The 24281-nt window shown below is 48.1% G+C and overlaps 1 protein-coding gene across 3 annotated transcripts in view; it reads right to left on the minus strand.

Moving 5' to 3' along the window:
• The window catches only part of ERI3 (ERI1 exoribonuclease family member 3), a 2288738-nt gene that overhangs the window by 1572149 nt on the left and 692308 nt on the right, over positions 1-24281 (minus strand). For all 3 annotated transcript variants that reach the window (XM_069642321.1, XM_069642319.1, XM_069642320.1), the window contains one exon: positions 21380-21471. In XM_069642321.1, the coding sequence (XP_069498422.1) occupies positions 21380-21471 (92 nt within the window). The remainder of the gene's footprint in view (positions 1-21379; positions 21472-24281) is intronic.

Below are 24281 nucleotides of genomic sequence, written 5' to 3' on the forward strand. Positions count from 1 at the left end.
AAACTTTGTAATTATTCACAGATGTATTACACGTGGCCTGGACAGTAAAAGTTGGGCAGTAATCTGTGACATACCAGTCTTTAGAACAAAAGGGAGTGAATACCAAGGGTGAGTTGAGATTCTTCTGTTGCTAACACGATTCCAGGAGTTTTTTAAGAGCATTCTATACCACCGTTAGAATTATCACATATGTTGTGGTTACTTTTCTAAAATAACATTGTGGCTAATAAATTTAGGTGGCACTCTTTGACACCAAGAGATGAGACCTTGATATTGAGATTGGGAATTGAGGTGGTGTTATGTGATAGCCATGGTGCTGTGTCTGTTGTGGCTGGCAAACTAGTGTTATGCCATCCTAAATCCAATAGGTGGAATCTAGCAACTTCCTAGTAACTGTGGTTCATTTTGTTGATCCCACAGGTTCCTTCCCAGACTGTTCCAGTTCCATGACACCTACTGCAGGGTGGTAATGTACCATGTCATCTACTGTTTTTAACCATTTTCCTCATTAAATTGGTTGTTCTACAATAAAATGCACCAACTCGTGAGGAGCTTAGACTGCCCTGAAGAATGTGGCGTCACTAAACCTAAGCCACTGAAACCGGTCGACGGTGTTTGTATCATCTAAAAGGGCTCTAACTTGCCCCCATTTTAGTTTTGAGCCAACCTTTTTACATTGTCCCACTTTCCATGAGCAAAAAGTTGATTCCACATGGGAAGTGGTGATTGTATTGTCTTTGTGTGTGTTTGTGGGATTGGGAATTTATCCTATTTCCCCAAGTTGTGTCATTTTTACATTTGAGTACCCCAGGAGCAGTGTGACAATCAATGGGCTATTAAAAATTGTCAATCCCATTAGATGTCACATGGTTTAGTTTGAAGAGAAAAATTGACTCTCTTCACTTTCCTGGGCTGACTCTCCTTTCCTTTCCCTGGTTTTATTGGTAGTCTCTTCTGATTTGAGCCAATCGAGAAGAGAGTGGGTTGGGACTCTCAAGGTTGAATGTATTACATACTATAGAAGTGGCAATTTTACTCTTATTCTGTCACTAATAGACAGGCGTTGTAACACCGCAACCTAGTCAAGAGCGCACTTTAGGCAGGGATCGCACCCTTGTTTCGCTCTATCCTCCTGTCTTCAGCCACAACCTTGCTCTATTCTTCTTTGAATAGATTTGAGTCCACCCCACAGTAAAATAAGTAAAATAAATAAAACCTTTTCTTAGGGTTTGGTTCTACGATCTGGACCTACTCTTGGGTTTTTAGGTGATTGCTAGTAGATTTTACACAGCTGTGTGTTGTCCAACTTTTTGTGTTAATAATATCTAAGGACAATACCCTGTCAACTTATAGAAATTGCCCCATTGTTTGCTAATAATCCTTGAAATTGCAGCAGCAGCTTTGTGGAAAAATCCTACAATAGGTAAATAAACCTGCATAATCCCAGAAGACAACCAGGAGAATTCAGGCAGGGTTGGGGTCTCCCCTAAACATACCCAAACAGCCCTCCAATCACACACATAGGGCACTCAAACAAAGGTTTTGGCATCCAGCTAATCAGACATCCTAAATAACACCAAACACCCAGGTCCACCCACAACGTACATTTTTTGGCCAGTATAGGGTTGGGGAAATGGTCTAAACCAGTCAAAACCCTACTGAGGGTGCCAGGCTGTGTTCATAGTGAGCCCATATTTGCACAACAGCCATTTTAGGCTCGCCTCATAGTTTCCCCAAACAAAGTAAAGGCCTAAAAACAAAATGGCCCAGAGCAGGATAAGGACAAAGTATATTTGTGCCCCAATGATGACAACTAAAACATCCATCTACAAATGCGGTATATCAGCTAGCATTCTTGGCAAAGTCAAAGTTAAATTACAGCTGCCACCATCCTACTCTCTAAAACCAACGTATGGGTATATATTCATCCTATGGCCAAAATGGGGTATTTAAACAGCACCACCTTCCTAGAAGCCTTATTGGCTACCATAGGAACATAAACTAAACAAGGTTTTCCGTGGTAGATGGACTCTAGCAGAAGTCCATCTGACTACAAAAATAAGACAGAGATGATAAAAACCAAATGGCACATAGTTTAGTGGTACCATAAAATGGACAGCAGTACCACTACAATGGAATTCTGCCCTAACGGTGAACATGTCGTTTTTATTGGTTTAATGAAAGGGGTCAGAACACTAGTTGGCCAAGATACAAGGTTATTTAATGCCACACATTCCGTTAGTCAAGCATTACGCTGAAATGGTTAGATTTTAAACTATTAGCTCACGGGGAGAACAGGAGTGGAACACATTCAGGAAAACTGAAAAAATTACAAGTTACTAATCAGAGTGACTAACGTACAAGTCCCCTTTCCTCCATACTGTATGGGCGTCCCTTCCTAAGAACGGGAGACAGAACCTTTTTCACCAGAAAAACCTTATTCCCTATTAAATTTAGAGGCGCGCGGGGTGTGGCCCTGTGAGCATACGCCACACTGACACCGCCCAGCGGCGCCACTCCTCAGTCCCCATTGACAACATTTATTATTGCCTTAATGACACCAATATTATTAGGGGGAAGGATGGTAGGACATATAGAGGAAAGGGGACTAATGTTAGTCACTACAGTGATTAACTTGTAATTACACTTTCCTCCATACTGTATGGGTGATTACAACTGAATGTAGCCCCAAGGTGGGGAGAAGACCCTCCTTAAGCAAACAGGTTCCATAAAACCGCCTGTCCGAAGGCCGCGTCTGACTTAGAGCTGGCGTCCAAACAGTAATGCTTACAGAAATCTGAAGGGGTGGCCCAGGTAGCTGCCCTGCTGCTGACCTGCCACGGAACCTGCAGCTGGAAGGCGATGGCTGTGGCCTTGGCCCCGACGGCATGGGCGTGCATGTTGACTGGCAGCAGCTTGCGCTGCCCCCGTTAGCCCTCTTTGATGGCCACAGCCATCCACCTTGCTATGGAGGCCTTGAATGCCCGATAACTGGGTTTGGAGCCCCCATAGGTGATAAAAAGTGTGTCCGACTTGCGGAAGCCCTTTGTCCAATCCAGATAGAATTTAAGAGCGCGTCTGACATCCAGACAGTGCAAGACTCCCTGAGCCTCGTCCTTGGGTGTCAGCGAAGAATGTATGTAGGACTATTTCCTCGTTCAGATGGGACGCAAGCATACCTTAGGTAGGAACGCCGAGTGAGTCAACAGGACCATCTCATCTCTCTGGTAAGTGATATAGGGATCTCAAGCCACCAGAGCCTGGATCTTGATGACTCTGCGAGCGGATGCGAGACCTACTAGCAGAGCTGTCTTGATGGTGACCAGCCTGATGTCCGCAGACGCCATTGGCTCAAAGGGTTTGTGCACCAGGGCGCCCAACACCACATTGAGGTCCCACAAAAGGTGTGGCTTTTTGAAGGGCGGGTAAAGCCTGGACAGGCCTGGCAGATGTTTCCCACCTATCGGGTTGTAAGAGAAGACCTCCTCCTTCGAGATTCTGTAGGCCCCTATGGCTGCGAGATAGGTACGACATGTGTTCACCTGTACACCTGCGTGGGCAAGGTGTGTCGAGAAAGCGGGGACATCGTCCAGTGTGCACGTCAGGGGGTTGATTTCCTTAGAATCTGCCCAGTGACAGAACCTGCTCCATTTACTCCTGTATTGGCTCCTAGTGGCCTTGCTCCTAGCACCCTGGATGATCTCCAGGTTAGCCAGAGATGGGTTCAGGTGCTGGAGGGTGATCTGCTCAGGAACCACGCTGCGAGGGGTGGGCTAGCTTCTGAGAAGCGGGGTGGAGAACCCTGCCTCCCTGCTGGGAAAGGTCTGAGAGGCTGACCAATTCGGAGAACCACGATCTCACCGGCCACCAAAGCAATATCACTATGATGCTGAGGTGACAAGCCTCCTTTATCTTGCGTAGTACCCTGGGGAGCAGGGGGTGTGGGCGGAAAAGCATAGGCTGTCATACCCTACCATTGAATATGCATGGCGTCGCCCAGGGAGCCTGGACCTCGTCCCTGGCAAGATGCGAACTGATGGCACTTCCTGTTCCTCCAGGAGGCAAAGAGATCCACCTGCGGATGGCCCCATGGGTGCTGGAGGGTGATCTGCTCAGGAACCACGCTGCGAGGGGTGGGCTAGCTTCTGAGAAGCGGGGTGGAGAACCCTGCCTCCCTGCTGGGAAAGGTCTGAGAGGCTGACCAATTCGGAGAACCACGATCTCACCGGCCACCAAAGCAATATCACTATGATGCTGAGGTGACAAGCCTCCTTTATCTTGCCTAGTACCCTGGGGAGCAGGGGGTGTGGGCGGAAAAGCATAGGCTGTCATACCCTACCATTGAATATGCATGGCGTCGCCCAGGGAGCCTGGACCTCGTCCCTGGCAAGATGCGAACTGATGGCACTTCCTGTTCCTCCAGGAGGCAAAGAGATCCACCTGCGGATGGCCCCATGTGTTGAAAACCACCTGCAGCACCCGGTTGTTCAATTGCCACTTGTAATTGCGAGCTCCCAGTCTGCTGAGTCCGTCCTCCTCCAAGTTGGCCTCCCCCAGGAAGTGGACGGCCCTGAGGTATATTTTGTTTTCCAGGGCCCATTCCCAAATGCTGATAGCTAGGTTGCACAGCAGAGGGGACCTGGTACATCCCTGCTTGCTGACATAGTACATGCTGCTGGTGAAGTCGATCTGGATCAGGATGGTCCTGCCCTCGATGAGCGGAAGGAAGGCCCTGAGGGCTAGCCAAATGGCTCCGAGCTCCAGCCAGTTGATATGCAACTCATGCTCCTGCCGGGTCCAGACTCCATGGACGTTGTGGCTGTCCAGAGTGGCTCCCCAGCCGTATAGGGAGCAGTCAGTTGTAATGGTGACCAGCAGAATCGGCTGCCCATCTGCAGATTGCAGTCCTTGGACCACCACGTGAGGTCAGAGTGGAGAGAAAGCAGTATGCTGACCAGCTCTGCTTGGGAGCCTCTCTCCTGATTCCATGAGGCTGCGAAGTGCAGCTGCAGTCGCCTTATCAGGAGCCTCGTGTGGCATGGCCAAGAGGACCGCTGCCATGATACCAAGTAGGTGCTGGTACCACCAAGCCGAAGTCATTGGTCTGCTATGGAAGTGCATAGTGGCCCTCTTTGATGGCCGTAATCTTGTCCTCTGAGGGAAATACCTTCTCAGAGCATGTATCCCAGGTGAGGCTAAGAAGGTGAAGCTCTGCGTGGGCTGCAACTGAGACTTCTTGGGGTTGATGGTAAACCCCAGGTCGTGGAGTATACTCGTAAGTGCAGAGGAGGTGTGGACAACCCCCTCTGGGGATCTCCCCCTGACGAGCCAGTCGTCCAGGTACGGGTAGACATGGTGGCCCTGGACCCTGAGGAGGGCTGGCACTGCATTCATGAGTCCGGTAAACAACCTGGGGCTGAGTTGAGGCCAAAGGGCAGCACCTTGTACTGGAAATGACAGCCCATGATCCTGAAGCGTAGGACGGAGCGATGGGGCTGCCAAATCGGGACGTGAAGGTAAGCGTCCTCCAGATCTAAGGAGCACATCCAATCTCCCTTGTCTAGTGTCTCTGCAATGAATGCTGGCGTAACCATCTTGAATTTTTGAAGAGGGAGGAAGAGGTTGAGGGTGGAGAGGTCCAACACAACTCTCAGGCCAGCCTGGTTCTTTTTTTGTATGCCGAAAATCCTGGAATATAAGCCAAAGCATCTCTGGGAGGCTGGTACTTCTTCCATTGCCTGGCTCTCGACAAGCAACCGGATCTCTGCCAACAGAGTTGCCGTCCCAATCTGTGGGAGGGGAGGAAGGAGGAGAGGGAGGTAGTGGTAGGCAGTAACTCTCGGATACTACTGAGAGGATCCACGGGTCCGCATAGTTCTGGTGCTAAAATGCATGAGAGGCTAGCCTGCCTCCCACTGGAGATATGTGGACCCGGAGGGACACGTCATGCCTTTTTGCTCTCTGAGGCTGCTGCTGAGGAGGGGACTGGAAGAAGCCCTTGCCCCCCCTCTTTTTGTGGCTTGCGCCGGTGCTGACTCAGCGAGCGGTCAGGTTGTCTAGACCTCCGTTCCTGGACTCACACCCACCCCTTATCGGAGTGTTGATGCACTTGGGTGTACGCCTAGGGCGCGAATTTCGTAAGATTAGATAAAGACTTCGCAGTTTGCAAGCTGCTGTTCTTATCCAATTCCTCGTCGGTGGTAGAGGGGAAGTGGTCACTACCCTCGAAAGGAAGGTCCAATATGCGGTCCTGGACGTCGGGGTTGAACTTTGTAGCCCCAAACCAGGCCGTCCTGCACATGCCTGTGGCGATGCAGATGGCCCAGGCAAGAGGTGTCGATGTGGGCCACTGTGGACTCCATGATGTACTACCAGCTTGGTTTCTCCTAGACCCGCCGTAAAGCATGCCCGTCTCTGAGCTGGAAGTTCCGGAAGGAAGTCCAAAATTTCCCGCCACAACCTCTGGTTACCCGCTGCAAGCATGGCATCCGCCTTGGCTTGACGCAGGTGCAGCGAGTCGTTGGCGTACATCTTTTTCCCGTACGCCTCCATGATCTTCTCCTCCTTGCCTAGCAGCGCCGAGGATGATGTGGCCGAGGCTTAGAGTAGAGCGACTCTGCAGCAATCACCGACGAGTGCGGCTGTGGGTGCATTGATAGCAAGGGTGTATCCCCTCTGTCTGTCTATACTTGGCATCGAGGTGCCGATTGACAGGCTTGGCCGAGTGTGGCTTGAGCCAACCCTTCTTGGCCAGAGCGACATCCTTCTATATCGGGAGAGCCGTCTTGGTAAGGGGTCTCCGGGAGAGTACCTCTGCCAGGATCCTATCCACGGACTGCTCTACCTCGGGATGAGGAAGGCACAGATATTCTGCCAAACCTGCAAGCCTGTCGTGACAGGCCTTCACTGAAGACAGCGCGTCAGGGTCCTCCGCCTCGTCTGTATCCACCTGGGTATCAGGATGGTCCGCTGCGGGAGGAGGGGTGCTGGGTGCAGATGGCTGCGGTGTGGAGACTGGAGCCGGAGGCTGCTGCGGAGGCTGGCTCGTTACCGGCTGCACTGGGGGCAGATTCGAAGGAGCCGGCAGCGGGTGCTGCGCTGGGGCCTGTGGGGCTGGAGCCATGGGAGCAATGACTATGGGCAACAGTGGAGTGCCCGGAGGGAGCAAGTCCTTGACTGCATCCCTTACCATCAGCGCCAAAAACCTTTGAAAGAACCCGTTCTCGGAGGCGGAAGAGGAGGCAGGGTATACTGACGGAGGGGCTGGGGGCTGCTGGGGTCAGAGCACACTCAGTCTGGGCTGCAGCGGGAGCCTGCCCTGCACCACTGATGGATAGACTGAAGGCCACATACCTGGTTGACACCAGTCCCACCTTGACACTCGTTCACCGGTCTGCTCTGTTCCTAGGAGTGGCATCGGATGAGCGGTCATGTTGTCTGGTGCGGCGGCCATTTTGTGGGGCTGCGTGCCACGTGCCAGAGACGTGGTGCATGGCCCTCCGGACACGGCCTCGCCCAAGACTCTTGGTGTTGGAGCATGAGGCCTATCCCGCACCTCAAGTCTAGACCTGGAAGGCGTATCGCCCTCGGCATTGTCGCTGGTAGTGCTGCATGCAGGCACCCCCTCGGACATGGAGCCGGTACTAGGGCGTAGCCCCTCGGGTGTAGACCCGGTAGAAGAAGCCTGCGGTCCCTCAGCACTGATACCGATAGGTTCCGGAGAACCCTTGGCCGTAAGGCTGGTAGCTGGGTTAGCCTTGGTGCGTGTGCTGGTAACAGAACCCGAGTGGTTCCTCCCGCTTGGGTGTTTCCGTGGGAAGGAGTCGCCCTTACGGGGTGCGATGGAAAATAACAGCCCTTCCTTGGGCCTGGATCTCTGCTGGACAAACTTCTTCAAGTCCTCTGGAGACGACGCTTCGAAGAGTTCTCTCCACCTGGCTAACCTGTTCTTCAGTGCGCGTGGAGTCAGAGTCGCACACGGCGCAGCCCTCCCAGCAGTGGTCAAGGCCAAGACAGCAGAGGTAAAGAGCGTGGGGGTCAGATGTGGGAAAGAGTCCATCGCAGGCTGGACACCTGCCGAAACCCACTGAAGCCGGCATGCCCCAGTGAGGAGAGTGACGCCGGAAGACCAAGTACCTAGAGGACAAATAAAGCCAAAGAGATAAGAGAAGAATCCAGGGAAGAGCGTGTGGAATTACATGGCAAGGCCAAACCCAGGAGCGCTGGTGAAATCGGCCCGCTCCTGTCGAAGGGGAAAATGGGACTGGGGAGTGGCGCTGGTGGGCGGAGTCAGGGTAGCACATTCTCCCAGGGCCGCGTGCCTCTAGATTTAAAGGGGAAGAAGGTGAAGAAGGTTTTTCTGGTTGTGCATTGAGCGTAGGTCCCTACGTGGTCATAGTCATGTGTATAGGATCAGGTGCTCTACTTGCGCTGAAAAAATAGCAGAAACAAGGGCATGTACTATTGTCTTGGTGAGTGTGGTGGTCTTATACAGAGTGTGGAAAGTAAATGAGAACAACATAACAAGTGTATTGTGTATAACCTGCTTGACACGACCAATCAAATCTATCCAGCAGTGTCCGGTAACACCAGCTGAGGCTTCAATGCTGGTCCTCTGGAATAGATTCAACTGCACTTGTTTGTGCAGCACTGAGGGTAAGTCAATGAGAAGCAATTTCAGAGAATGGTCTGCGGTGAGAAGCACCCTTGCTCACCACTAGCCGGAGGCTTTGACTGGAGGTTCGCTGTCGCGCTGACAAGGGAGTCAAAAGAAAGCAAGTGGTGCTGGGTATTAAAAGCGTTTTCATTTCCCAACAGCACTACATGCCTATCTATGTAAAAGAGCAGAGGGAAAGAAATGTACTGAAAGATGATGGGTGATAACCGCTGATATTGCTGCTCCCAAACAGCATTGGAGGATTCTCTCAGGAGGGCGCTCGGGGAACTGGCAGCCACCGACGCCTCTCATTATTTTTTATTTTGTGATTAAGCCTTACAATTTGGAAAATTGATGTCAAAATAAAATAAAAAAAGAGAAGCCTCTAAGCAGCACTAACAGGTAATGGATGTCAATATAACACCGTATGTGTCAGCGGCTCCCTCGCCTGTGTGATAAAAATAACAGCCTTTATCACTCACTTTAAAAAAACATAAAAATATATCAAACCATGGCTACATTTCCAGGTATTCCTCTATCGCGTGAGCGCTGTAGCAGCGCTTGGTGCTGGGAACAAAAGATAGTCAATTGACGCAGCCCCAGTCCTAATGAATAGCTGAGGTCTTCCCTTTACTACTTTCTCTCTCTCACACACTTTCTTCCTTGGACCTGGCAGTCAACGTAGAATTTTAATCACATTTCTCTGCTAAAACCACAGATCTGCAACATCATGGTTACAAATGATTGTCTGAAGATATACCCAAATATTTGGACTGCTTAGGCGCACCCAAAAGTTGCAGGGTGTCGCGAAACCTTCTTGGCATTAACAACCGGTGGGTCCATGCTTCCTTTTCTAAGTCGCATGTTTCAGGTTAAGGATGGGAATGGAACAACCGTGCCAGATGAACTGCTCTGTGATGTGGGACCCAGAGGAGGTATATGGTGAAAGCCAGTCTTGTGTGTTTTGTACTAACATTGTTGCGTAAATGTTATGACAGGGGATGTAAATGGCCTGGATCTAGGAGTAGTACTAAGACAGTCGCAGCATAGTTTGAAGGCCTCCATTGTTCATGCTTCTACAATGCTAAGAAGATCAGAAACCACATATTCTAGCACAGAACCTGAAGTATTCACTTGTTAACAAACTAATCAAATTAAAACTTATTTTTTTTAGGGTTTACTGTACACTGTTTAAGATAATAAGCAAATTGTGCATCAGTCTACCACCAAGGGTTCCTGATGGCCGTCCCCTCATACATATTGCCTGTTGGTTGTCAGATCTGAGGAAGCACAATTCCATAGTGGAATATATTCCCTGATGTGATAGCAACAATGTTACGAGTAGTAAAGAGCCCAAGAGTGAGGAGGTCACTTTTGTTGACGCGGCACCACAGGAAAATGAGTGGGTGAAAGCGTGCTAAAAAGATTTGCAGAAGAGATACTTTGGTGGCAGATTTTAACAATGTCAAGGAACGTGTGTCCAGAGTTATTGGTTGGTATAGGAGGGGCAATGCTGGTGTGGGGGAAATTATTTATTTTCTTAATTTATTTGTTTATTATTATTATTTTCATTTTACAATACTGTTCAATATACATTGGCAAATCTAGTTTCTCCAACAGATACAATGTCACAGCTGCTTCTCAGCTAAATTTACTGGCGGTGTTAGCTCCCTCATGCAATGTCTATGTACAAGCCAAAACTCAGGTTAAAACAACATTAACAAAAAAAATAAATAAACAACAAGAGCTCAACTAGGCATTCTACCAGCTAATCGCTGAGTTATGGGAGTGATTCATGGGGCAGATATGTATGGGACAGCACTCCCGAACCCTCCAGTATCAGGCCCTTTCCAAAAAAACGTCCTGGGTCTATCCTTCACATTGTGCAACCCCCATTCTGTTATTTCCACGTTCAGGGTGGCTTGTCATCGGAGGAAGGGAACATTGACACACTCATGTTTTTCCATGTGTCGAATGCGTTTGATTGTTCACCGCCTTTGCCATGTGTAGCCCCAGCCCACGCCTTCGTCTCTGCGAAGTACCAGCATTCGGATTCATATTGGGGCCCCTGTTTGCTCTTCCAAGACATCGCAATGCGTCTCTTTGCTAGGACGCATGCCAGGTCCATGAACTTAATCACACGTCTGTATTTATTGGGTCTGGGGTACATTCCCAGCAGACACTCCATTAAGTTCCATTCAAACCTAGTAATATCGGCTTTCCTGCGCGCTTGCTCTATGCGAAACCAAGATCTTCTCACCCTTGTGCATTTCCATAGCATATACCTTAGATCTGCCCCATCGGTATTACACCAGGGGCCGTCAGGGGCTTCTTCATTGTTAAATCTGGACACTCTTCTTGGGCTCATGTATGTACGGTGAAATATATTAAGTTGAACCAAGCGGAATCATACATTGCGAGACACGTTTTTGACAATGACCATTGCCTGCCCCCATTGAGCCTCTGTAAATTGTGTCCCTGCATCTTTCTCCCATTCCCTTTCCGCTTCTCATGTGTTGTATCGGTCATTCTCAATAGACACTCGTCAATTTGTGTCGTCGGCTTGTAATCATCGTCCAGTTCATGTAGTAGAGAGACAAGTGCTTCTTCTATAGGTACAGTGGTCCATCCCTCCCACATCTGCTTGGCCACCTTTCGTATCTACATATATCGCAAAACTTGCCCCCTCCCCCGGCAGTCCCTCCTGTTGCATCAAACTGTCTAGTTCCCTGAATTCCCCCTTCTCTAACATGTCTCCCCAAGTGTATATGCCATGCATTTCCCAGCCTCTGGCAGCCGCTAGTTCTGTCAGGTTTGTGCAGGTATCTGTCATTATAGGAGCATTTTGGGAGTAAGGGTGTTGTGTGTGAGCCAACGTCAGTGCTCTGGCACACATTTCTCTACCTAAACGTACTATTAAGCATTGTGGGCCCATACAAGAACATGGGATCCATAAAATGTCCTTAAGCTTAGCAAGTCACACTATTGTCTGCAGGAGGCCAGTAGTTACCTTGTCTTCTAGCCACATGATCACATATCGTAGTTGTGCAGCTAGATAATGCAGTTCCAGGCTCGGGTGCTGCACCCCGCCTCCTTGGTATGGCAAGTACAGTGTCTTGAGTGCAATCCTATTGCGACCTCCTCCCCCATATGAATCCCCTGATCATAGATTTAAGGTCTCTGAAGAATCAGGGTTGTATGTAGAAATGTACATTCGCAAAGGCGTACAACCCCGGGAGAATAATCATTAGTAATAGAGATCCTGGCCATGGTCGAAAGTGGTAAGCGTGACCATAATCTCATGGAACCTTTAATTCCGTCTGTTATCTTAATGGTATTGTACTTTTGTGTATCTTGTGGTTCATTTGCAACCCAGTCCCTTCAGTATTTGAGCGTTTTTGTTTCCCACTGGAACCTAGGATCTGGTAAATCCACTATATCCTCCTTCCCGAGGCCCGCAAGGGGGAATGGGCAAGACTTCTGTTTGCTGAACATGATTCCGGATAGCTTTGCAAAGTCCTTCAGAACCTCCAATATAATGGGGAGATTATGTTGGTTCGCATAAATACAATAAGACATTATCCACGTACAGTGACACCAGGTTTCTTGTGCCCCCCCCCCCACTCTCGCTTCCAGGTACTCCTGCCTTAGGTACACCACCAGGGGTTCCAGAACCAGTACGTATAGCACTGCATATAGTGGGCACCCGTGGCAAGTGCCCCTTTGGATGTTCCATATCCCTGAAATACACTTACCAGGTTTTACTCTGGCAACTGGTTGGTATACACTATTTTTACCCAACGAACAAATGCCCTTCCAAACCCAAACCCCTCAGTGCTGCATGCATCCACTCCCAAAAGACAATCAAAAGCCTTGATGGCAACAAGTGACACAACCACCAGATGTTACCGCCTACCGTTGGTCTGATGTATAATATGTTGCAGCCACAAAGGTTGTGAGCATTGCTGTGGTCTAGCACAAACCCTGTCGGGTCACTATATACCACTCTGTCCCTGCGGAACACAGTATAGGGTGGCCCAGAAGACAGTGCCTACCTGCAATTCGTTCACGCTTCTTGCAGATGTTAAAGCAACCAGGAAAGCGGTCCTCAATGTTAGTAATCTTAAAGGACAAGTGTGCAAGGGTTCAAAAGGTGCACACATTAAAAACTTTAGAACCAGATTAAGGTCCCAAACTGGGACTTGGTAAGGAGGGAACACATTGGTAAGTCCCTTTAAGAATTGTATCATCAAAAGAATTTTAAAGTAGGAACATTCTTACGAAGAGCGCTTGAAAATGAAAAGCGCTGCAAGATAACCTTTAATGGTCCCAATATTGAGGCCTCTATATGCCAGGGACAAGAGGAAAGACAACACTTCCGGGATAGAACATAAAAAAGGATCAACAATCTTTACTCTGCACCAGTTGTAAAACATTTTCCAACGGCAACGGTATAGAGATATTGTTGCTGGCCTTCTTTCCGAAAACAACACCTCCATGACGTCATCTGGAAGGTCCCAATCCGTGTATCTCAGCCTTTCAGATACCAAGCATGAAGGTTGGGAGTCTTCCTCTGGATGGAGAACTTGGCCCTCCATTTGTGAGAGAAGGTCCTCTCTCTGAGGAAGACGTAATGGAGGGCAGATGGACATGTCTTGAAGGTCCGGGCACCACGTTCTCCTGGCCCAAACCGGGGCAATTAGGATCATGCTGCTTCCGAACCGTCTCAATTTCCTGATGACTTGAGGAATGAAAGAATCGGAGGGAACGCGTATAGCAGTGGGAAGTTTCACTCCACCACAAACGCGTTCCCTCTCGGGGGAAATTCCCTTGAGCAATACTTTTCGCACTTCCGGTTCATTTAGGTCACAAACGAGTCTACCTGAGGGGTCCCCCAAAGGGTGAAAATCTCCTGACGGACTTCCTGAGCCACTTCCCACTCGTGGGACACCGTGCTCTGCCTGAGCGTCCGCCGTCATATTCTCCTCCCCGGCTAGATGAACTGCCGTTAAGGAGATTCCTTCGTGAATTGCCCAATACCAGAGCTGCATTGCCTCTCTGCACAGAGGTAGTGACCCTATACCTCCTCTTTTGTTTAGATAATGCATGGCCACTGTGCTGTCCGTCATTATCAGGACATTTCTTCCACTGATAGATGGCAGAAAAGCCTTCAGCGCTAGTCTGATTGCTCTCGGCTCTAAAAGGTTGATGTGTAGTTTGGACTCCGATGGAGACCAGCGACTGCTGATTGTCAGATCGTTGGCATGAGCTCCCCAACCCATGAGTGAAGCATCCGTCACTACTGTAATCTCCGGCCATGGTTGCAAAAAATGTTCTCCCTTTAGGATGTTCTCTGTGCAAGTGCACCACAGAAGATCCTGCCGAACCTTGTTCGGAATCTGAAGGAGATCCATCATTTGACCTGAGAAATAGGACCATTGAGTCTTGAGAGCCCATTGAAGGGATCTCATCCTCAGGCGTGCCTCTGGCACTAGGAAAATGCAGGATGCCATGAGGCCGAGCAACCTTAAGAAGTCGCAGGCCTGGAGACGTTGGGCATTTTGGTATTTGGAAACCATCTGAAGAATGTCTTGAGCTTGGGAGGGGAGCTCTTTCCCAAGGATGTGTCTAATACAGCCCCCTATGTACTGGAGATGTTGGGAAGGTGTAATTTGTGACTTCTCAAAATTGAGGGAGAAGCCCAGTCTGTGGAGGAAGTGGCAGGTGACTTTCAAATGATCTAAGGCTTGTTCGGCAGAACGTGCACTGATCAACCAATCGTCCAAGTACGGGTAGATGTGAATCTCCCCTCTCCTGAGGTGCATTGCCACCACTACCATTAACTTGGTGAAGACCCTCAGGGCAGAGATCAACCCGAATGGCAGGACTCGAAACTGATAGTGTGAGTCGCCAACTACGACTCAGGTATTTTCTGTGCTCAAGATGGATTGGCACCTGAAAATAAGCACCCTGGAGGTCCAATGACACCAACCAATCCTGAATGTGAAGGGCCTGAAGGATCGGAGAAAGAGTGACCATCTTGAACTTGTCCTTCCTGAGGAGCTTGTTCAAGCCTCTTAAATCCAAGATGGGTCTCAGTCCTCCGTCCTTTTTGGGAATCAAAAAATATGGTGAGTACCATCCCTTGTTCCTCTCCGCTACAGGTACTGGTTCTATAGCACCTTTCTACAGCAGGGTTAAGACTTCCTGCTGTGGGGGCGGGACTGGAAACTTCAATGAGTGTTTCCCTGGTGGTTTGCTTTGAGGTTGCGTTAGAAAAGGGAGGCAGTAACCTTGGGCTATTATTTCTAGAGCCCAAACCTCTGAAGTAATGGCTCGTCATTCTTGCAGATGCTGCGACAGCCTGCCTCCCACAGGTGTCTTGTGATGCAAGTCGTCAAAGTGGTTTTGTGGCGGTTGCTGCGGCCGCTGATGGTAAAGAGGCTGTAGCTGGGGCTGGCTTTGCACATTTTCCTCGTCTACCACGAGTGGCCTTTTCTGGCCTCTTTGACTGGCCATTCCTCTCGCCTTTCCATATGAGGAGTAGTAACGATAGGACCATCCCCTCCAAGATTGTCCTGATGCACTAAAAGGCTGTGGTTGCCTAATAGCAGCTCCTAAAGACTTGGCAGCCGCTTTTGAGGTCTGCAACCTCTGAAGGCTCTCGTGAGCCTTGTTGCCAAAAAGGTGAGACCCGTCAAAGGGCATGTTCAAAAAACGGTTTTGCATGTCTGGTGCGAAACTCGACTTTCGCAATCATGCAAATCTGCACATTAACGTGCTGGTGCCTATGGACCGGCTCACACTATCTGCAGTGTCCAATCCAGACTGAAGGGATTCCTGCATGGACCCCTTTCCATCTTTTACAATGGCTAGGAATCCTTCCCTTTCATCCCCTTCTGGTATGTGCTCCGCCACCATTGCAATGCACTCCCACAGAGTGTACGAAAATCTTGCAAAGGCACATGTGGAGTTGGCCGATTTTAATGCCATACTCCAAGCTGAAAATACCTTGCGCGCCCAACCGTCCACTCGCTTGTCGTCCCTATCCGGAGGGAGTAGGGTGTTTGGACAGCTAGCCGGGGTTACTACTGGAAGGGTGGTATTTTGAAGTGAGGGACTTATTCACCAGAGGAATAGAGTCTGGGGTCTCCCAATTATTTCCCACCCTATTTTGTAAGGCTATAAAGAAGGGTAAAATTGGATCTTCGGTGAGACCATGATCCAATATATCGGTCATATCATCCTGGATGAACTGAGTTGGTGGTCTAGCCCATCCTAAATATTCGACCACCTTTGTCATTAGCTGCCTGTATGAGGGACTGGCATGTTCCCCTGGTTCTGGCCTGCCAAAATCTGTTTCAGGTGAAGTATAAATTCCACTTGCATTATGCAAGGTTTCCACCAGAGCCCTCATCCTGCTTTCCTCAGAAATCAGGCATTCTGGGACATTTGGGGTGCCATATTTCAGTCCAAAAGGGACATTCTCCTCATCAGACCTCTCCTGTTCTTCAAAAATTGCAGTTAAAGATTTGAAATATTCTTTCCTTGCAAGAGGTTTAAAAACCTTTTCTGGGAGAGGTGGGAGAGGTTTATCAGTGGAGCCTGAAGGCTTTGCAGCCTTTTCTTTTGCTGATATTTTGACAGCTTCTGGCTGAATTGGAGCCTTTGGAACATTTGGCGCTGAGGGCTTCGGGGTCGACATCGACAAAGGCGTCGATGGCGCTGACGAAATAGTCGACGGAGCTGGCTTCGAGGGCATCGAGGAGCTCTTCGAAGGCTCACCCTTCGAGGTGTGTCGGGTTCCGGACGGCGTCGGTAACCTCGAACGGTCGACTCGACTCGAGCCGTCTTTCGCTCAGCGTCCTGGAGGGTTCCTGATCCTTTCTCCTTCGATCACCCAGGCTCGAGGGCGCGCGAGTGTCGTAACAGTAACGCTCCCGGCTGGCTTCCTAAGAAGGCGCAGACCGAGGCTTAGACTTTTCAAACACCTCCATCATTTTTATTGTAAATGTTTCCCATTCTTCGGAGGAAGAATGTTTTGTGGGGCATTTCATTCTTTTGGGGGATTTGTCCGAAGTGGAGGGGGACCGCTGGCGTCTTTTCTTGGACTTTTTCGTCAAAGACGAAGAGTGGTGTGAATCACTTCAGGACCTAGACCTATGCTTTTGCCTTTCGCGTCGAGGAGATTTCTCCTCACAGGACCTCAACTCGACGCTAGAGGCCTTTCAGTCGGGTTTAAGACCTACCTGCAGTTTTCCCTTCCTCTCTCGCAAGGCCTTCCCCGTCATTGCCTGACACTTCGTACAGGCCTCCATGTCATGGCCTTCACCGAGGCATCACAGGCATTCTCGGAGCGGGTCTGTGATGGACATTTTCGAACCGCAGGATTTACACTTTTTGAACCCCGAACGAGGGTAGTTGGGGTCAACGACGAGGACATTATCCAATATCTTCAGTAACTGCGTCAAAGAACTACTTGAGGCGTGTGGAGTCTCCGAAGCAACACATACTGCAGAAAAATGGACCTGAGGCCAACAGGCGCCGTGCGTGCTACTTGTATAACCGATGACGTCACCCTCGACGGAGGCTTCCGAGAGACCTTGACTCGATGACATCGACGCACGGCGCCCTCTGCCGAGGAAAACATTTCCAAAGCAGCTAAAGCTGGATTTAATACATATAAGATGAGGAATACGTTGGAGGACACAATCCAATCGAAGTACACTTTTGCAAAATATTTTGGTATACACTTTTTGTATAATGAATCAGTCCCAACAAATAACCCTATTTTCAAAGGCAAATAATTCAATTGTTTCGGCTGCAGGTGTTAACTTGGAGCCAAGTGTGGGGTGCATTTAAAGGCCCCAAACAGAAGTCCCTTTCACATGAAGGGCAGGCATTTAAACAAAAACAAAAACGGCCTGGCTTTTGCTTTTGTTTTTCCATTAAAGTTAAAAGCCATGTATAAAGGGGCCTACATGTCATTACCAATGGAAAAACAGCATTTTAATTTACAAAAGAAGGAGGAATCAAAGATCCCTGGGACAAGGAAAACAGGAATTTTAAACAGTGAAAGCAAAAACGGCCTGCACATGTGTGAGCAAATAAAACCAGCTTGAAAAAAACCAAAGTGGAAAATAAATATCACTGCTCATGAAAAATGTCAGGAAAACAATACATGATGTGTGGGTTGACAAAAGCATTGTGTACTATGATTCACCTACAAAACTCCAATGACATTTGAAGAGCCACTTTGTCTTCATGGAAAACCTGTTTCTGGCTGTGGTCAAAACTTCACAAAGGAAAACTCCCACTTCCAGCCTGGATGTCACATTTCCCATCTAATGACCAGCACAATAAAATTTGCTGCTGAAGATTTTGAAAGCCATGCCCTCCAGACCTTCTGGCTCTGGAAGAAGGGGCTTCAAGGAAATTCAGCCTCGGCTGGAGCATGAGTAATATGTGTGAACATGGGGGCACCCACTTCAAAGAGCAAACTACCAACTTCAAAGAGACTCATAAAAAACCTCTGGTCATAGGCTGGTCCAGGGAGACAGATGGCTGTGCTGGATGAAGCAGACCTCCCATCTGCTGAACTTGAACATTCACAATTAAAGGACTATCATTTAGACCTTTTTCGCAGCAACCATACTGTGGACTGATTTCATTTAGGTACCATTTTTTGTGTAATTTCCAGGCAATTTTGGGGATATAGAATGCATCTATCTGTGACTCTGGGAACTATAATGGCCAGTTAGACTAGGTTTCTGGCTGGTCTGAACATGTTCCAAATGTGAGAGTTGGTGAAAAGGTGGAAAATTAAATTAGACATATGCTTAATAACTTACATCATCATAACTGTTGTGCTTTCATGGAAACAACAGAAATGTGTCACATGGCCATGGTACACAGTATGGATTTGGTGGTCGGCTTATCCAATTCTCCATGATCAGCTAAAACAGAAAATATGTTTGGTATGGCTGCTGCTAGTAAAATTATGAAGTTATGAAGTTGTGATACATTACTATTTTTTGCCGTAAAGTTGAAAGGAGAGCAAAAGGGACGATTATCGAGGCAGGGTTAGAAGGAGAGAGGAGTAACTGTCCAATCCTAGTGGCAGGGATTATTGCAGGGTACTTGCAAAAGATTGTAAAACTGGTGATGTCATTTCTGTTATATAAGGGGGACTGCACTAGGGCAAGGGACAGACAAAGAACGGGTGACAGAAAAAGGAGAAAGACAGGAAGGCTGCTGAAACTGACAGTGTAAGGAGACAGCAGAGCAGATTGCTGAAGAGTGCATTTGGGTGGAGCTGTCCATTTCTGGGAAGGCCTCAAAGCTGACTGGGTCCTGTGGTGGAGAGCAGGAGGCCATCTTTGAGAGTGGAGTGACCAGACCCCTGCCCTATCTTTCCAGAGTGACCGGAGAGGCAGCTGGCTTTCCGGAAACCTTAAACGGAGGCTTGCTATGTAAGTAGAACTAAGCCCTGGAAAACCACATGGTGGGGGGAGTCTGCTTTCCTTGAATCCTTTCCCTTTATAGTGAGTGGGAGAGGGCAAAACTGTGTAGATCCTTAGCCTATATAACCAAAAATATTAATTTAATTAATTCCCCATTTGGCAGAACACTACGAGGTGAATTTTGTTAAAATTCTAAATTAACAAAGCACACTTCCCAGTGTGCACTGAGAACTATAGCCTATAATTTAATTGGGTAATCCTTGTTCTCTAGCTGACCCTGACTACTATAAGGAAGAGGGGTGTCATGTTCTTAAAACAGTCAAACCTTTTTATCCAGCTTCCTCAACACAGGCCTTTCAATCAGGGGGGGTCTGAAATCCAGAATACCCCAAAGCATTCAAATGTTTCTGTCCGACTTCCCAACATAGTCCAAAGCAAGTGGAGGTCTAAAAAGGGATACATCACCCTGTGTTTATTTTAAACCAAATGTTTGGGGTGAAATTATATCATTGATCAGTGTAATTATTTTGTGAAGTGAGATTTACAAAAAGGAAGAATTGTGTCTGTTCTTTTTAACTCACTTCTGTGATTTATTTACACAGAGAGAATTTGATTATGTTGTGCCACGGATTAAGTGGTGTATTTGATATTTTTGTGCTCATTTCTATTACTGTTAATTTAATTTCAATATATTTCCCGTACACTGGCCTGGTTCTTGGCTCATTGTTAGCTCAAGGGAGAGGGATCCAAGGGGCATGATATGTGTCTGAGATGGGGCTAAAAAATGAATCCGTTAAACAGTTTGTTGAATAAGCACTTGAGTGGGGAGGGAAGGGACTCCCTGCGTTGAGGGTGGCTTCTCAATAAACCGTTACACAAGAGTGTTATTAATGACTGAAACCATCATGGTATATTTCGACTGACAAATCGTAACTTAGGAAAAGAGAGTGAAGGACCTCAATCCAAGAGTCTCATGCTTTCAAAACACTACCTTGTTAAAAGGGGCTTTGAAAAGGTTTCTAACAAAAGGGGCCCGATTCTCAAACCTTTTTTGGCGCAAGTGAGGAGATGCGGTATGTGAGGAGATGCTGTACCGCATATCTTCACTTACTCCAAAATAAAGTGCAGCTCAATTCTCAAAGGGCATCTGAACGAGCAGATCTTAGAGGCACTCATTCATATGCCCTTTCCGCCCCTCCTTTGCACAAGTAAGGGGGTGTTTCTGTGCATTTAAAAGCACGTCCAGAATTCCCAAATGGAATACGCTTTCAAATGCAGACATGAAGACCTGCCCACCCCGCCTGTGCGGAACAGGCACAGAGGTGTGTCTGAGAGGGCCACCACAAGTCATGGCAGGTCCCTTCTGACACCGTCATGATTTGTTTTTGAAGTGCGGCGGCCGCGGTTTTAACCGCGACTGTCACACTAGCATGTCCATCCCCCAGTGTTGGGCGCCAGCACTAATATATGCAATTGGCCTGGACGGGGCATCTTTGCGCTACTGTCCAGACCCTGCAGAGATGCTCATGTCACTTTTGTGAATAAGCTGACTGGAGCATTTTGGCTCTGAGCTCAAATGAAAAGAGAGCATTCTCTGCACGCCTTTCATGTGCACTCATATTTGATAATCCGACCCAAGAACCTTTTCAACTTCCGAGCACATATCCGTGAAACAACAAACTTGCTCCCCCATTCTGCAAAATGCTTAATATGTATCAAATCAAAATATATTGATAAACATAGGGTTTTTTCTCGCCATCTCAATGCTCTGTCCCACACTCTGCTCTATTTAAAGTATGTGCAGACGTTGAATTGTAGAAATCTGCAAAAAGGAAAAGAAAACACATTCCATCCTATGCGAATACCTTGGCAATAAGTCTTGCTAGCATAAATAAATATATAGAAAAGCTTACATTTAAAAGACTCGTCTACAGTGAAAATGCTGCATTTGAGACATACTGTTGCTATAAGGTAATCTGAAATACTTTAGAAGAATGTAACTTTAGGATAAATCACCCTCAAATTTAAGAGTAAAGCAGTCAAAAGAGGTTTGACAAGTGCACAGCTCTCTAGCCTCAGTGTGGTTGGCACTCCAGCAAGATCACAAAACAAATAAATCCATGTTCAGTATTAAAACAATGGGGTGCACTTTGGTCTCTGCAGACTGTGCGAGCCAGTGCGGCAGAAGAGTACAACATGCCAATGTTTTAGCAAACTAGCACTCTGTGCAGGAGCTCTGCTCCTTTACCATGGTACTCACATCAACTTTAAGTCCCAGTCCCCACAGGTAACAAAGATTGACTTGACGCTGGGATCGAGGAGGCCTTCCTTGCCCATCCACTCATCGACTCTCTGGGGGAAAAAAGGAGAGGCTGAGTAGGGAGACCAGTCACATCACAATCCACAAAGGTGTCAAAAAGTGCACATGGCCAACTTTACCCGACTTACCGAAGTAACAAAAACGGAGAAGCATAGACAGTTCTGGAAATTACACATACAGAGGGAGATTGTCCAAGAAGGAATCTGTCTTCAACAGATAGGAGGCATGAGGATAGCATCTAAATACACCTATGCAGAGGGCTTTGGGAGAATGATGAAGAAAGAAGCTGTACTACCATTGGGCAATGCTACCAAAAACAAAAGATTAATCTTTGAAGTCGTGGAAAGTATGTGCATGTAGAGAGACCACACACACACACGGGATGGCGATGTACCCAACTCCTGAAATGGTGCAGCACTTGCTATTCCAGAATTGTGACCCACAAGCATACTGCTATGCCAACACTAAGACACTGTCTTGCCAATGAGCCTCTGATCTAAGCCCTAGTACAAAACTTCACTCAGCAAATGCGACAGTGCCCCTTAGCTGTTCAGAGCCCACATAGGCGTGGCTGCGTTTGCCATCAGACGTCGCACCTCACCTGCTCCCACTCAGCACACCACACACACACACACACACACACACACACACACACACACACACACACACACACACACACACACACACACACACACACACACACACACACACACACGTGACCACCGCAGTTAGCAGTAACACACTCACCAGCTGCAGGGTGAGAAGGACGATGAGGACAGAGGATTGGAAGATGTGTGAAAGATAGCGAGAGGGAGAAGCAGGCCTGGCTCAGTGTGGTGGACAGGAAGAGTCGAAATCCTTCGGCCAGGCTGCCACAACATCATCTGTGCCCACTCACAATAGCACGCGCACACACATCTGTCAACACATAATTAAACAGACTCAAAGGCAAACAAAGACATTGCAACTTGGCCTCGGTTTAAAATGGGCCAAAACCACCCTGTTATCAACAGTAGAGGGTCAGGTTAATAGGGGAGTACATCCCCCCTCTTAAAAAAGTGCAACTGCTTACATCTGCCGTCAAAATGGTGCCCAACTAAAAGGACGCCTGAGGATTTTTTAACATTTCGGTGGCAAACAGTTTCTTCACACATCTGGCATTTGACTCGCCAGCTCCCTCATTCAGTCTCAGGTACTTAGTAAATCAGTTTGGTTGGCTTTACGGGTCCATTTGTGACACAATAATAGCTTATCAATCTATGTTGGTTCTGTTTCGCACAACAGACGGATTATGGTGGGTGGCGAAATTAAACATGCAGACCCTGGTTAACAGTATTACTTGACCTCTCAAATCCGGCTACTCAACATGCTTTCTCCTGTTAGGTGGCAAGCTGCATAAGAGCCTACCGACGCTAGGGAAGTTGGTGACACAGGGTGCATCAAACGGTCCCACCTATTCCCCTCTCTGGTTCCAACATTCACTGCTGAGAAGCTGTCCTCCCTAGGCGAAATGTGTGAGGGAAAATGTGAGAAACCAGAGGATATCTCAACCGCTAGTCCCCGGGGATCTCTCCCTCAGGAGGCCAGGGTACGCCCATCGCCTTTGGATCCAGACTGGGGTTGGACCAGTGTGGGAGTTTTTCAAACCCATCCTATGTTTAGGATGCTCTCAGATCCCAACTCCCTCCCCCTTTTTACACAAACACTGGGCAGAGGAAAAGGATGACTGAGAATAACATGACTGACTTGCATACATTGCACTGGGCATGTGCCCCTGACCGGGTCAGGCAAAGTCAGGCACTTAATCCTAAGTGTTTACACCTGAGACCAATTAGCTCTCCTCACAAGAATAAAAGGCAGAAAGCAAAGACACACTCTGAGCAAGGCGGAACACGAGAACAAGCAGAACTTCTGGGACGAAGGCACACCTCCTGGAGCAGATCAACAGACCAAAGGACGAGAGCAGCGGGCCAAAAACCCAAAGGCTTCCCTTTTGGAGGTTGTTGCCTCCGACAGGCCGTGAGACGCATGGAGAAGACCAGATCCCACAATTGAAGATTGCATTGTGTTTCAAGGACGCCGGTGACCCTTCCGGGTTAACAACAGAGTTGGGGAGGCAAGGTCAAGCCTGTGGTACTAACCTTGACTCGAAAAGCGGAAAACGCCAAATAAGAAAGAAAAACACACATAGCTGGTGAGTTGGCAAGGGACCTGAGAGACTAATGCGTGTTAAAGTGAATGATGTAGCAACAGCATATCAAAAGTGAAGACTGCACGCGTGTGGATGAGACATGAAGAAAGGCAGACCTGTGAATACACTGATGTAAAGAACAGCTGGGAAATCAGTGACACTAAGTACGGAGTGGTCTGGTGAAAGGAAGTAATCCACTTGAAAGTCTCTCTGCAAGGTACTTTCTTGAAAGCGAGAAAACTAATGAACAGTAAAAGTAAAAGGAAGAAGATTAATTCCTGGAGAAGGGAAGAATTAAAGTAACACACAGTGAACTGAGTCGAAGTGGTCCTGCAGTGGTCTGACAAATAAGCCACGAACATTCCAAAGTCAGAGCCTGACAGAGAGATACCCGAAGTAAAATAAGCTTGGGGAAGGGAGCCCCCTTGCAACTTTATCATAAGATATCTGAGCCCGACAGAGGGAGATCTTTGGGGAAGGTGTTGGATAAGGCTTTATTTTGGAAGAAAGAGAAAGACTCGAGCGTGAAAAGCAAGTCGGGCCTCAATCCACGGCTTTTTGCACTATATATATTGGGGGTCATTACGACCCTGGTGGTAGCTGTGCTGGTAAATAACAGCACGGCAGCCGCCGGAGACATGTATTTTCCAG

This window comes from Ambystoma mexicanum, chromosome 1q (assembly GCF_040938575.1).
Source record: "Ambystoma mexicanum isolate Mex_15411 chromosome 1q, UKY_AmexF1_1, whole genome shotgun sequence".
NCBI lineage: Eukaryota > Metazoa > Chordata > Amphibia > Caudata > Ambystomatidae > Ambystoma > Ambystoma mexicanum.